We start from the raw sequence: 15,771 nt of genomic DNA, 5'->3' as shown, positions 1-15,771 counted from the left end.
AAACACGTTCTACTAGGAAAAAAGGGTGCCTCAATGACATTCATAGGAAATATACCAATGGTGGACATCTGCAAAGCAGCCACATGGTCTAGACCACACACACATTCACTATACACTACTTTGTGGATGTGTTCTCTCTACAAGAGAATGTTGGTCAAGTGCTAAAAACACTATTTCAAACTACTTCAACTCCTACAGGCTAACCACTGCTTACTTGAGAGAAGAACTGCTTTTCAGTCTGTGCACAGCCTGTGTATCTGCAGCTACACATGCCATCGAACGTAAAATGTCCCTTACCCAGTGTGCATCTGTTTGTGGCATGTAGTGCTGCAAATTTACATGTGCCCTCCCTCCTCCCCGGGAGCCTGAAGTCGTTGTAGTACTTAATCATATAAATAGTATATACATTGCATGGACATCTTCTTTACTTTTTATATATATATTTGTACATACACAATTCTTCACTCCTTACTTCACCCTCCTGGGGGGAAAACAAAGGAGTCACAGTCACTGTCACAGAGAGGAGTCACTCGATCCAGTGACTCAAAAGACTTCTTTGGTAAAAGAAACAACTTGTGACACTCTGAGCCCAACACTAGAACGCGATATATGTGCAGCATTGGAATCTGCAGCACTACATGCCACAAACAGATGTACACTGGGTAAGTGACCGTATCTATATAATGTATTTTGTAAAAAAGCTCCTGGATCATGCACGTGGGCAGGAGGTTTCATTGCTTATGGCTATGGCTGTTATGACGGTTCCCCAGAGAAGAACTCTGGTTACAGGTAAGTAACTTCCTGATATAATATAGAGTGCTGTCAGGACTGACGACAGAATGATTTGAGCAATTTACTCACTGAAGAGTACCATCCCAGGAGCTCCTTTTGATGCATCAGGAGCTTCATTCTCTCACTCTGGAGTGATCATTTTCTCCAAAAAATTAAAATATTTCAAGTTGGCGGCAATAGGGACGTCACCTCCGACGGGACTGGTTTCAAGCTATGTTGTTGTTGCAACAGCTAAATGTCCATCACTGATGCACTCTACGGCTCCCTCTGGTGCCTCGGGCCAAGGCATGACGTGTCGTTGTGTGGCCTCTGCAAATAGTTGCACCTGAAGGCCGTGAAGGAACATACAGCCAAGCTTTTTTAGGTTCGCTCTAAAAGGGTTCGTCTGAGGCATTGTAGGACAAAGGTGGAGTGACAGTCCAGGTACAGGACTAGGTCACCTTGAAGAACGTCCCCTTTCACCAGATCTTCAAAGGTCAAGAGGTGGTAAAAGAAAAAGCACCCCTTTTCTCCTTAAGGGTCTGAATCAACAGGTAAGTCCAAGTCCCCTCCATCGCCATCGTTGAAAGGTAGTGGAGATAACTCCAGCGGTGTCAGCTGTGCCCAGGAGGGTGGCTACCCCTCTGGAGCACCCTTGGGCCCCCAGGAGCAGTCCCAGGCCCGTACAGCCTCATTCGTGGAACGCTGTTTGCACCAGACATATTCTGTCTGGTGCAGATAAAGCCTACCCTCACACTCCATTTTTGGGCCCCTATCACAACCACCAGTTTTGAGTAACGTCTATAGAAACAACAGCTCCGGTCAGGCATGACCCTCTGCAGAATCCGAGACAGTCCATGCCGTCTTTTATGTCTATGGCAAAACTGCCTTCAACATTGATAGGTCATCACAGCCCTCACCTTAACCCCGATTGCCAGTCAAAACATATCACTCGGGGTGCAAGTCATTCTGTCTTCTTCTGTAGGAAGAATAATACACACTCCATCACACTATGGAGGCTGATTCAGATGCTCAGTCCTAGGCCGGTGATCACACAATTTGAGATCCTTTTCCCAGTCAAGTACATTACAGTTAGGTCTAGTAGATTATTCAAGCTACTCGACCTGCAGGTCTAGTAACATTTTTATGATTTTTCGAGGCCTGTCTATTTTAAGGTAAGTGTGTTTTTCAAGAAAAATATTTTACAGTTTCAAAAATCAACAATTAATGCTATTTTTAGAGTTCTCAGTGTTAACCTGTGGAGGAAAACCAAGTTCAGCAAACATGGGGTTAACAACGACTTAAAAAGCCAATCTCAGCGAGATAAGGTAAGTACTGGGTACTGATCAGAACCACACCAACAGGTCATACTGGGCAGTACTAGGACAGCCAGGTGCAGTAAGGCGGTGGGTGCCCAATGACTTCTTATGGGAATTTGGTCCTTGTGAAGACCGGCTTCAGGCTCTGGCTAGGAAGCCAGCCAGGGACGACAAGCAGGTAGGGCGAAGACTTGAGATGTCCAGGAAGGTAGGTGCACCCTTTGTCCTTGTCTCCAGGGGCCAAGGATGTGCAGGTGTCCATTGGTGTCGGGTTTCACTGTCCTGGAGTACTCTCGGTCAGGGGGGTCCTGCTTGTTGAGACTGCAGGCGTCATCTGGGGGTCCAGCAAGAGGGTCAACCAAGGTGGACTCAAGCTCAAGGAAATTAAGGGACGTAGTTGGCACTGGTGGCCCTTCTCAGATGGCATCAGGGGCGATGGGTGCAGTGGTTGCTGTAGATGTCCTGTTCTCTCTAATCACCAGGCAGTGGGAGAGGTAGACAGGTGCTGCAGGCGACTTGGATGAGTCCAAGAGAGGTGACACTCGGATGGACTCCTGCTCAGGACAGCTGGAGAGGCATGCTCGCACTGTTGGTTGGCATCTCACCGTGTCGAGGTCGTCGGGTGCAGAGATACTCCTGTGGTGGCTGAACTGGTTAGGGCCAGTCAGTCGGCACACGAGTAACTGGTAGGTTTTCAGGGGGTACCTCTAAGGTGCCCCCTGTAATTATTATTTAATAAATCCATCACTGTGATTCCAAACATCCCAGATTCAGAGAAGCCATCATGTAGCTAGGTAACTCTTAATGACTAGCTTCCAACAAATGCATTGAAAACGGCTTCCCTGTTCACTTACTATGTCTGAGAATTGACAGACACAACAGGGGCATATATGCTCATGCAAGTATGCTCTCACATGTTATATATGACATCCTGCCTTTAAGGTTGGAAGGCTTTCTAGAGGGATGACTTAGAAATATTACATGCAGTATGCAGTGTAAAGGGGACGGGGGCACACAGGCTGTGTACCATGTCATGTTTTCATTTTAGTTCTGCACCAAGACATGCAGCCTGCAAAAGCAACACTGTGTGCTCTAGGTGAAAGAGGGTCCCTGAGGGTGGCACAATTTGTGCTACAGCCCTCAAGGGCCGTCCTTTAGTAACCCCTGCCCTAGTTACCAGGGGTACCATTTACTAGGAACTTACTGTGGTATCCAAAGGTTTTGCCAATTGTGCAAAATGACTGTGCAGTTTTGGAGAAGATCACCTAGCACTGGGGGCCTGGTTAGCAGGTATCCAGTGCATTGACAGTCAACATTACATCGGAAACGAGGCAAAAAGTAAGGGATGGCCATGTCAAAAAGGCCACTTTGCTACAGTACTCAAAAAGAGACACAACTATAAGCCATAGAAAGGACACTCCAGTAAATTTAATAACGATTTTGTACAATATGTAATAACAAATAAGATATATCATTTACCAAGTTGACAGTGCTTCGATGCCATTAAATCGAGGGATTATCTTCCCAACTGAGACAATATGAATAGCTTGAAAGCATGTTAAGCAAAACAGAAGGAAAAAAAGAGATCAAGCTAAGCAATGGACGACACAGTAGAAGCAGTGGCCCCGTTTGTAACTGGTGCTTCCATTCTAGGGTGGAAGTGCACTTGAAGGACCAAGAGATCAGGTGCATTTGCAGTCCAGGAGAGCAGAGTTGTCACATCAGTCTGTTGGAACTGAGTGCAGTTGGTTTTCACTCAAAGCCTTCCCCCCAGCACTTCGTGGACATTCAGGTCAAATCTTGACCAATAATATGAACTTAATCTGATACCTGAAAAAACTCTCTGGCTCAGTCAGTAATGTCTGAGACTCTGAGCCTAGGCACACCAACAAGGCCAACTAGCTAGTTAAGCTTAGTGCAAAGGTTTTTCTTTACTTTCTTTTTTCTTTTTTTTATTTGAAATCCCAAGCCACAAAATTGTAGGTATCTGTGAAAATAGTACTGAGTAATAGTAACATCTATGAAAATAAATGCTTCGCAAATATGGCTGTACTCTCAAAATAATAAATAAAAAAATATGCAGGAACCTGACAGAAGGGTGGTGCTCACCTAGGCAGGTAAAGATGGAAACCAAAGCACTTGAGGCTCCTAAACCACAAAAGGACTGATTGCATTCTCTTCCATCTATGTGACATGCGTAAGAGTGCTTAATTTAAACTGCTAGTTCCTGGTCCATCTCAAGCAGTGGTTTTGGGGGTGCTCTTTACTGTAGGAAGCTGGCCTGGTGTGTGGTGGACACCTATGGTGTCACCTTATACCAGGTCCAACTATCCCATCTTAGTGAAGTGTAGGCAGTGTCTAGGAAGCCAAGGTTCTCTAGAGGTAGCTGTGGATGAGCAGCCAAGACTTATCTATGCAATATCACTATAGGCACACAGCAATGTGTCACACATGGAAGAACCATACAGTCTTACAAAAATAAAGATACTTTATTATAGTTACACAACACTTGTTTACTTATGAGCAGTTTCCCCAACTGGATGCAAGTACACACTAGATATATATACACAATAGCAATCAGGAATTAGCATAGAAACAGTCTTTGCCAATGCTTAATGAAAATAGAGCGGGCCCTGAGGGAACGGCCAAACCATATACCAAGAAAGTGCCCCACCCAAGAATGTGGAGTTGTTAGAGGGTCTAGGTGAGTACCTGAGTGACCACCAACTACTAGGAGAGCAGAAGTAACTGCCTGGTCTTCCCAGGGACTATCGGGAGAACTTAGAAAAAGGAATATACAAGAACAGGACCAGTCTAGTGAATTCTGGAAGTGCTCTCTTAAAATAAGGTTGTACAAACCCTAATAGTCACTTACTTTGCTGCAATGCAACCAGCCTTCCAGGGCCTTGACAGAGCTGGCCACAAAATATACCCAATCCTGGGAGGACTTCTTCTTTTTTTTTTCTCTCTCTCCCTGAACTTGATTCTGTGTTGTTTTGTGGTTAGCCCAAACCCATTTTAGAGTGCATTCTTTAATGCCTGGTAATCATCTGCATCTTCTTCCCTGACAGTGAGGACTTTGTCTCTGCCTTTGTCAGAGAAGGAGAGCTACAGGATTGCTGCCCACTGTCTTACAGTCCCTCTCTGAGGCAGTGAACCACTTGTGTATGTCCTCTTCCACCTTATAAATTTGGATTATTATGCTCAGGTTCCTATAATCATAGGAATCCTCCCTGACCTTGGTGTTCCTAAAGTTGTTGCTGCTGCCACCATGGGGAGCTAGACCCAAATTCTGTCTTTCCCTTTCCACTGTTAGGGCCTCCCTTGCTGCTGGAGCCTCAGTTTTGCCTGGTCTAACTTCAGTCTGTGGAATTCCTTATCTAGGGGCCCCCACCCAAGTTAGAGTGGTCTAACAGGAGGTCCTTGAGACATGAGTGTTGACAGATGAGGAGGACCTATTCCCTCCTCCTGGAGACCCTTTGTACCAACCCCCTAGGAGTAAAAGTGGGCCTCCTTGAATGACTTACCCTTTCACTACCTGCAGTGCTCCTAACAGGGGTATGGTATGCCCCAGTTTCTTCCTGACCCTCCTCAGTGTAGCCTGTCTACCCTGTCGAAAAGTGGAGGGTCAGCCTCTATCTCCTGCTTTTCAGTGCTTTGACTATCAACCTGAAGGAGCAATCCTAGGAGGAGAGCCTTGTTGGCAATTTTCCCTGTCTTTATCTTCCTGGAAGCACACAGTTCCCTTAACTCGTGAAAGTTAAGGTTCTCATACCTAGAGTCTGAGGCCCTGGTTGTGTTTTCCACTAAAGACATTCTCCCTAGAGTAGTGTAGGTGTGCCTACCTAATCTATGTAGCTAGGTTCCTAAGGTTATGGAGAAAGGGCAGTCATACAGTAGTGCTTTTTCTTTTTCTTTAACTTTTGTTTTTTTGTGTGTTTTTTTATTTTTTATTTTTTTTTCAAACTTCATTGTGGCAGCAGTCTGTTGCCTTGTTACCTCTCATCTCTCATTCAGGAAGTTTGTCCAGTAGATACCTTGCACTCATCTTTAGGCTTATAACAACTTCCCTAGTTGACATTTCTGGGTGGCCAAGCCTACCCATATCTAAAACAGGGTGTCTCAAAGTCTTAACACAATTCCATGGACTGTAGGAACTGGTTCCGGTGGCAGCTATTGTTCACTCAGAGATTTCATTCAACATATGTCACACGAGTAGAAAACAAAAGGAGTGAGGCAGATCAGATCGTGCTACGTCCTCTGTCACCCCAGTCTGTGGAATCCTGTTCTCGTAGGAACAACAGGTGGTATTAGTTTAAACAAGCTAAAAATCAGACATGGAACAAATATTCAAAAAGGGTATGTAAGAATTGGTATGGAAATGTTCTACTTTTGTTTCTGTGTTGTACCCACAATATATAACTAATGCAGCATTTATAAATGCAAACATCTCTTGCACACTGATGTACTTTTTTTTTCAGTGGGTACACATACACGCGTTCTGATGTTGGCACTGAGTTGGATATGGATCTTGAAGACGATGAAGAGGGAATTGATGACAATTACGATGATGAGATAAACATTGAGGAAGACCGGTCAGTGAAACTACAGCACGTTCCCTCTTGTAAATGATGTGGCATCCTGCAATAAAGTGAGGGGTTATGAGGTACGCAAAGAGGAAAGACAATTTAGGGTAGATCGATTGTCTGGCCGTGAACCTGTAACTTGTGTGGTGTCATAGAATCAGTCTACAGTTGTACAAGGGCTAAATTCCTCATGTGAGAAAGCTACTTGCCTAGCCATTTCTTATAATTTGACAACTCCTGCTAACAATCAAGAAGCAGTGTGCAGGAGTGTAAGTGTTGGAATATCCAACAGCAAATGCGCATCTCAAGAGCTACTGTATTCCCTTTTCCCGGGTTGACTAATAAACATACTTTTGACTTGTTTGTAATTGGCATTTTCCATGTAGCATTCATACAAAGCCTGCACCTGTCTGTTCTGCCATTACTTCATATCTGATGGTTGGATCAACTAGCATGTGGATTCATCTGCAGTTTACATTGGCATATTACTTAACTTGAAATTGCCGTTAGCGATTTGCCAGTACTGACTTGCCTTCTGCAGTGAACATTGTGCTTTATAAAACCCCCTGTAACATGGTACCCTATGTCTAATAAAGACATTTAGCCATAGATTCCTCACCTTTTGAATATTGCCCAGGCATCAGACTGGATCTGGAAACTTTTTCATAGTAGCTCTGCACGCAGGAAGGTAGTGCTAAGCAGCTTTGCATTGACACCATTCCAATACAGAAATGTGTGCATCCTAAATAGGTGGTAAGCCTGCATGCTGGCGGCAGTTTACTACTTTCCACCCCAAAAGAAGTGGATACGGTTCTTCCTATCATCAACACTTGACCCCTATTTCCCCCACCATTTCTTAAGTGCGCTAGAGATGTCTCCCCAGAAAACAGGGTTTGTTTCATAACTTTTTAGGCACTGTCGCCAAACGGATGTCTGTGATGGACCCCCGTTAAATATGTATTGGTATAAGGCTGTGAGTAAAAGACCAGTGATATCTGCTTATCGCTGAACCAGAAGGCCGTCAGGAGATGTGAAGTGAAACTTTGTGGCCAAGCATAAGAAGACTCCCCATTGTGACCGTTCCAAGCCCCGCTCTGCGTTCAGTGTTCAATCCAGGTCCATTCCCGTGGTCAACCTAGCTGGTCCAGAGGTCAGTCTTCATCACTTGCTGTTTTCAGGTAAGCACAAGAATTTGAAGCAGGGTTTCAGTCCCTAGCACCACTCATTTATCTGAACAAGTATGTTGGTGGCACCACCTATGTTGATATCGCTCCTGAAGTTGGCCAACTTTGTCGCTGATTCCACAGCTGGTTCTCGGTCCACCTGAGTTTCTGGGGCCTCCAGCCATGCTGCATCATGTCAAGAGTTCTGCAAAGCTTTAGTCTGGCACTTCGGATCCCGACTGACTCCCTTTCCACCTGAAATACCGCTGGCAGATTGGCCCTCTATGCCAGCTGGACCCTCTGAGCCTATTTTGTCTCCAGTTCCTGTTCAGACATTGCTCCCGGCATCAAAATCCGTGCCATTCCTGGATATGTCTACGCCAGCCGAAGACGTGGAGCAGAATGTAATCTCCGACAGTGAATAGACACCAATCCGACCTTGACTGAAGTAGTGCCCGAATCAGACTGAGGTGCTCATTCCTGCCCTTGAATTACCTCATAGCAGACAAAATTCCTTGCATTTCTACTTTGGGACTGACTTGGATAGTGACTATGAACCAGGTGATTAGTTCACTCTGCCCTATCAGGATGACAACTTGTATAAGGACACCCCCTATCCTCGAAACAACCACTGAAGAATCTGCCTCCATACCTTGGTCATATGGCAGCCAGAGTTCTTGACTTCCAGTTCCGTACTTCGAAAGTAACATTGGTCTTCAACAAGCCTAACATCTTCTGAGCCCCTTCTTTCCTTCGAGGCACTAATGGACAGCCTATTGGGACTTGGGCCTAACTTGTTCCAGCCACCATTCAATCAACAGATTGCCAGGCACCATCGCCGTAATCCAGGCAACCTGCCTTTCCTTTTCCCACAAGCCTTTTGCCAGAAGGGCTTGTGGAGCAGGCTTCTACCAGCCGCTCCAATCCAAACACATTGCTTGCCAGTCCGCTAATAGAGAATCTAAGCAAATGGAAACATTGGGTAAACTCTGCTTTTCTTCTACCAGCTTGTCCAACCTACCTGTTAACACCAGCTATTTGTTGGGATGTGTACGTTCACCCTTTGGGATTTTTTAGCGCAAGTCCTCTCTCTGGTATCCCTGAAGACCTTCATCACCTTACGCATTCTCAGGCAATTCAAGATGGCCATGATGAAACCAAGGTCATAGGCAGTCTGTAGGCACCAGTGTTGCCATTCGCAGTCATGCATGGCTCTATCAACTGAATTCTCTGGCAACGTCCAGTCTTTACTGATGGACATACTCCTTGACGGGACTCGCCTGTTCAGGGTCAAGTCTGATACAGTCTTTGAGCATTTTAAGGAGAGTAGGCTACCGATCGCTCTCTGTGCCTTTCCGCCCTCTTCGCCTCACCAGCAGCAATAATTCCATCTGTCCTTTCGTAGCTTGGCTGAGGCATCCTGTCCATCCCCACAGGGACACTGACCTACAAATTGTTCACAAAGGATACACCCTACCCTTCCTTTTCTTCCCTACGCACCTTCCACTCAACCAGAGGGTGAGGATTATCTCTTCATCTTCTGGCAGGAAATGCAAGCTGACTAATAGGGCTGTTGAGAGGGTGCCAGAAGTAGAACATGGTTGCTATTCCTGCTACTTTCTGGTGCCCATGAAGGACATATGTCTTTGACCTATTCTAGATCTGCATTTTTTCAGTTCCTTTCTCCCGAAGGAGAAATTCAAAATGCTTACTATGGCTCAGGCGTTGTCTGCTTTTAAGATTGGGTGGTGGCGTTGGACCTTTAGATTGCATAGCCTATCTGCATATACCTGCCTGCCGGCTGATTGGCACTACCTGTGGTTTGTGTTGAGAGAAGAGCATTTTTCTGTGCTCCCTTTTGGTCCCACCAACGCCCCTCTGGTGTTCACAAAAGTGATTTTGGTGGTAGCTCATCTTCAAAGATCTGGGGTACCAGTCTTCCCCTTACCTCGTTGTAAGGAAATGCCTCCTTGGCATGGTTGCCCCCTGACTTTTTGCCTTTGCTGATGCTATGTTTACAATTGAAAGTGTGCTGAGGCCTGCTAACCAGGCCCCAGCACCAGTGTTCTTTCCCTAACCTGTACTTTTGTATCCACAATTGGCAGACCCTGGCATCCAGATAAGTCCCTTGTAACTGGTACTTCTAGTACCAAGGGCCCTGATGCCAAGGAAGGTCTCTAAGGGCTGCAGCATGTCTTATGCCACCCTGGAGACCTCTCACTCAGCACAGACACACTGCTTGCCAGCTTGTGTGTGCTAGTGAGAACAAAACGAGTAAGTCGACATGGCACTCCCCTCAGGGTGCCATGCCAGCCTCTCACTGCCTATGCAGTATAGGTCAGTCACCCCTCTAGCAGGCCTTACAGCCCTAAGGCAGGGTGCACTATACCATAGGTGAGGGTACCAGTGCATGAGCATGGTACCCCTACAATGTCTAAGCAATACCTTAGACATTGTAAGTGCAGGGTAGCCATAAGAGTATATGGTCTGGGAGTTTGTCAAGCACGAACTCCACAGCACCATAATGGCTACACTGAAAACTGGGAAGTTTGGTATCAAACTTCTCAGCACAATAAATGCACACTGATGCCAGTGTACATTTTATTGCAAAATACACCCCAGAGGGCACCTTAGAGGTGCCCCCTGAAACTTAACCGACTATCTGTGTAGGCTGACTAGTTCCAGCAGCCTGCCACACTAGAGACATGTTGCTGGCCCCATGGGGAGAGTGCCTTTGTCACTCTGAGGCCAGTAACAAAGCCTGCACTGGGTGGAGATGCTAACACCTCCCCCAGGCAGGAGCTGTAACACCTGGCGGTGAGCCTCAAAGGCTCACCCCTTTGTCACAGCCCAGCAGGGCACTCCAGCTTAGTGGAGTTGCCCGCCCCCTCCGGCCACGGCCCCCACTTTTGGCGGCAAGGCTGGAGGGAACAAAGAAAGCAACAAGGAGGAGTCACTGGCCAGTCAGGACAGCCCCTAAGGTGTCCTGAGCTGAGGTGACTCTAACTTTTAGAAATCCTCCATCTTGCAGATGGAGGATTCCCCCAATAGGGTTAGGATTGTGACCCCCTCCCCTTGGGAGGAGGCACAAAGAGGGTGTACCCACCCTCAGGGCTAGTAGCCATTGGCTACTAACCCCCCAGACCTAAACACGCCCTTAAATTTAGTATTTAAGGGCTACCCTGAACCCTAGAAAATTAGATTCCTGCAACTACAAGAAGAAGGACTGCCTAGCTGAAAACCCCTGCAGAGGAAGACCAGAAGACAACAACTGCCTTGGCTCCAGAAACTCACCGGCCTGTCTCCTGCCTTCCAAAGAACTCTGCTCCAGCGACGCCTTCCAAGGGACCAGCGACCTCTGACTCCTCTGAGGACTGCCCTGCTTCTAAAAAGACAAGAAACTCCCGAGGACAGCGGACCTGCTCCAAAAAGACTGCAACTTGGTTTCAAGGAGCAGCTTTAAAGACCCTGCAATCTCCCCGCAAGAAGCGTGAGACTTGCAACACTGCACCCGGCGACCCCGACTCGGCTGGTGGAGAACCAACACCTCAGGGAGGACCCCCGGACTACTCTACGACTGAGAGTACCAAAACCTGTCCCCCCTGAGCCCCCACAGCGCCGCCTGCAGAGGGAATCCCGAGGCTTCCCCTGACCGCGACTCTCTGAAACCTAAGTCCCGACGCCTGGAAAAGACCCTGCACCCGCAGCCCCCAGGACCTGAAGGACCGAACTTTCACTGGAGAAGTGACCCCCAGGAGTCCCTCTCCCTTGCCCAAGTGGAGGTTTCCCCGAGGAACCCCCCCCCTTGCCTGCCTGCAGCGCTGAAGAGATCCCTTGATCTCTCATTGACTAACATTGCGAACCCGACGCTTGTTTCTACACTGCACCCGGCCGCCCCCGTGCCGCTGAGGGTGAAATTTCTGTGTGGGCTTGTGTCCCCCCCCGGTGCCCTACAAAACCCCCCTGGTCTGCCCTCCGAAGACGCGGGTATTTACCTGCAAGCAGACCGGAACCGGGGCACCCCCTTCTCTCCATTCTAGCCTATGCGTTTTGGGCACCACTTTGAACTCTGCACCTGACCGGCCCTGAGCTGCTGGTGTGGTGACTTTGGGGTTGCTCTGAACCCCCAACGGTGGGCTACCTTGGACCAAGAACTGAACCCTGTAAGTGTCTTACTTACCTGGTAAAACTAACAAAAACTTACCTCCCCCAGGAACTGTGAAAATTGCACTAAGTGTCCACTTTTGAAATAGCTATTTGTCAATAACTTGAAAAGTATACATGCAATTGAAATGATTCAAAGTTCCTAATGTACTTACCTGCAATACCTTTTGTAAGGAAATGCCTCCTTGGCATGGTTGCCCCCTGACTTTTTGCCTTTGCTGATGCTATGTTTACAATTGAAAGTGTGCTGAGGCCTGCTAACCAGGCCCCAGCACCAGTGTTCTTTCCCTAACCTGTACTTTTGTATCCACAATTGGCAGACCCTGGCATCCAGATAAGTCCCTTGTAACTGGTACTTCTAGTACCAAGGGCCCTGATGCCAAGGAAGGTCTCTAAGGGCTGCAGCATGTCTTATGCCACCCTGGAGACCTCTCACTCTGCACAGACACACTGCTTGCCAGCTTGTGTGTGCTAGTGAGGACAAAACGAGTAAGTCGACATGGCACTCCCCTCAGGGTGCCATGCCAGCCTCTCACTGCCTATGCAGTATAGGTAAGACACCCCTCTAGCAGGCCTTACAGCCCTAAGGCAGGGTGCACTATACCATAGGTGAGGGTACCAGTGCATGAGCATGGTACCCCTACAGTGTCTAAATAAAACCTTAGACATTGTAAGTGCAGGGTAGCCATAAGAGTATATGGTCTGGGAGTATGTCAAACACGAACTCCACAGCACCATAATGGCTACACTGAAAACTGGGAAGTTTGGTATCAAACTTCTCAGCACAATAAATGCACACTGATGCCAGTGTACATTTTATTGTAAAATACACCACAGAGGGCACCTTAGAGGTGCCCCCTGAAACTTAACCGACTATCTGTGTAGGCTGACTAGTTTTAGCAGCCTGCCACAAACCGAGACATGTTGCTGGCCCCATGGGGAGAGTGCCTTTGTCACTCTGAGGCCAGTAACAAAGCCTGCACTGGGTGGAGATGCTAACACCTCTCCCAGGCAGGAATTGTCACACCTGGCGGTGAGCCTCAAAGGCTCACCTCCTTTGTGCCAACCCAGCAGGACACTCCAGCTAGTGGAGTTGCCCGCCCCCTCCGGCCAGGCCCCACTTTTGGCGGCAAGGCCGGAGAAAATAATGAGAATAACAAGGAGGAGTCACTGGCCAGTCAGGACAGCCCCTAAGGTGTCCTGAGCTGAGGTGACTCTAACTTTTAGAAATCCTCCATCTTGCAGATGGAGGATTCCCCCAATAGGGTTAGGATTGTGACCCCCTCCCCTTGGGAGGAGGCACAAAGAGGGTGTACCCACCCTCAGGGCTAGTAGCCATTGGCTACTAACCCCCCAGACCTAAACACGCCCTTAAATTTAGTATTTAAGGGCTACCCTGAACCCTAGAAAATTAGATTCCTGCAACTACAAGAAGAAGGACTGCCTAGCTGAAAACCCCTGCAGCGGAAGACCAGAAGACGACAACTGCCTTGGCTCCAGAAACTCACCGGCCTGTCTCCTGCCTTCCAAAGATCCTGCTCCAGCGACGCCTTCCAAAGGGACCAGCGACCTCGACATCCTCTGAGGACTGCCCCTGCTTCGAAAAGACAAGAAACTCCCGAGGACAGCGGACCTGCTCCAAAGAAAAGCTGCAACTTTGTTTCCAGCAGCTTTAAAGAACCCTGCAAGCTCCCCGCAAGAAGCGTGAGACTTGCCACACTGCACCCGGCGACCCCGACTCGGCTGGTGGCGATCCAACACCTCAGGAGGGACCCCAGGACTACTCTGATACTGTGAGTACCAAAACCTGTCCCCCACAGCGCCGCCTGCAGAGGGAATCCCGAGGCTTCCCCTGACCGCGACTCTTTGAACCTAAAGTCCCGACGCCTGGGAGAGACCCTGCACCCGCAGCCCCCAGGACCTGAAGGACCGGACTTTCACTGGAGGAGTGACCCCCAGGAGTCCCTCTCCCTCGCCCAAGTGGAGGTTTCCCCGAGGAATCCCCCCCTTGCCTGCCTGCAGCGCTGAAGAGATCCCTAGATCTCCCATTGACTTCCATTACAAACCCGACGCTTGTTTCTACACTGCACCCGGCCGCCCCCGCGCTGCTGAGGGTGAAATTTCTGTGTCAACTTGTGTCCCCCCCGGTGCCCTACAAAACCCCTCTGGTCTGCCCTCCGAAGACGCGGGTACTTACCTGCAAGCAGATCGGAACCGGGGCACCCCCTTCTCTCCATTCTAGCCTATGTGTTTTGGGCACCACTTTGAACTCTGCACCTGACCGGCCCTGAGCTGCTGGTGTGGTGACTTTGGGGTTGCTCTGAACCCCCAACGGTGGGCTACCTTGGACCAAGAACTGAACCCTGTAAGTGTCCTACTTACCTGGTAAAACTAACAAAAACTTACCTCCCCCAGGAACTGTGAAAATTGCACTAAGTGTCCACTTTTGAAACAGCTATTTGACAATAACTTGAAAAGTATACATGCAATTTTGATGATTTGAAGTTCCTAAAGTACTTACCTGCAATACCTTTCGAACAAGATATTACATGTTAAATTTGAACCTGTGGTTCTTAAAATAAACTAAGAAAAGATATTTTTCTATATAAAAACCTATTGGCTGGATTTGTCTCTGAGTGTGTGTACCTCATTTATTGTCTATGTGTATGTACAACAAATGCTTAACACTACTCCTTGGATAAGCCTACTGCTCGACCACACTACCACAAAATAGAGCACTAGTATTATCTATTTTCACCACTATTTTACCTCTAAGGGGAACCCTTGGACTCTGTGCATGCTATTCCTTACGTTGAAATAGCACATACAGAGCCAACTTCCTACATTGGTGGATCAGCGGTGGGGTACAAGACTTTGCATTTGCTGGACTACTCGGCCAATACCTGATCACACGACAAATTCCAAAATTGTCATTAGAAATTGATTTTTGCAATTTGAAAAGTTTTCTAAATTCTTAAAAGACCTGCTAGGGCCTTGTGTTAGATCCTGTTTAGCATTTCTTTTAGAGTTTAAAAGTTTGGTAAAAGTTTGAATTAGATTCTAGAACCAGTTTTAGTTTCTTAAAAAGTATTCCAACTTTTAGAAGCATAATGTCTAGCACAGATGTGAATGTGGTGGAACTCGACACCACACCTTACCTCCATTTACAGATGAGAGAGCTAAGGTCACTCTGTAAACTAAAGAAAATAGCAATGGGCCCCAAACCTACCAAAGTACAGCTCCAGGAGCTTTTGGCAGAGTTTGAAAAGGCCAACCCCTCTGAGGATGGCAACTCAGAGGATGAAGATAGTGACTTGGAGGGAAATTCCCCCCCTCCAGTCCTACTTAGGGAGAGCAGGGCTTCTCAAGCCCTGACTCCACAAATAATAGTCAGAGATGCTGGTTCCCTCACAGGAGGGACCAACAACTCTGAAATCACTGAGGATAACCCCAGTGAAGAGGACATCCAGTTAGCCAGGATGGCCAAAAGATTGGCTTTGGAAAGACAGATCCTAGCCATAGAGAGGGAAAGACAAGAGATGGGCCTAGGACCCATCAATGGTGGCAGCAACATAAATAGGGTCAGAGATTCTCCTGACATGTTGAAAATCCCCAAAGGGATTGTAACTAAATATGAAGATGGTGATGACATCACCAAATGGTTCACAGCTTTTGAGAGGGCTTGTGTAACCAGAAAAGTGAACAGATCTCACTGGGGTGCTCTCCTTTGGGAAATGTTCACAGGAAAGTGTAGGGATAGACTCCTCA

General features: G+C 47.6%; 1 protein-coding gene across 2 annotated transcripts in view; it reads left to right on the top strand.

The window, feature by feature from the left end:
• Positions 1 to 15,771, top strand: part of MAF1 (MAF1 homolog, negative regulator of RNA polymerase III) — a 98,158-nt gene that overhangs the window by 58,188 nt on the left and 24,199 nt on the right. Inside the window, exon 7 of one of the 2 annotated variants that reach the window (XM_069221062.1) lies at positions 6,572 to 6,685. In XM_069221062.1, the coding sequence (XP_069077163.1) occupies positions 6,572 to 6,685 (114 nt within the window). Of the gene's footprint in view, positions 1 to 6,571; positions 6,757 to 15,771 lie in introns of both variants that reach the window. The other variant, XM_069221061.1, reaches the window with a different exon arrangement.

This window comes from Pleurodeles waltl, chromosome 2_2 (genome assembly GCF_031143425.1).
Source record: "Pleurodeles waltl isolate 20211129_DDA chromosome 2_2, aPleWal1.hap1.20221129, whole genome shotgun sequence".
Classification (NCBI taxonomy): Eukaryota; Metazoa; Chordata; class Amphibia; order Caudata; family Salamandridae; genus Pleurodeles; species Pleurodeles waltl.
The sequence above is the reverse complement of the archived record's forward strand: the minus strand, read 5'-3'. Positions and strand labels throughout refer to the sequence as shown.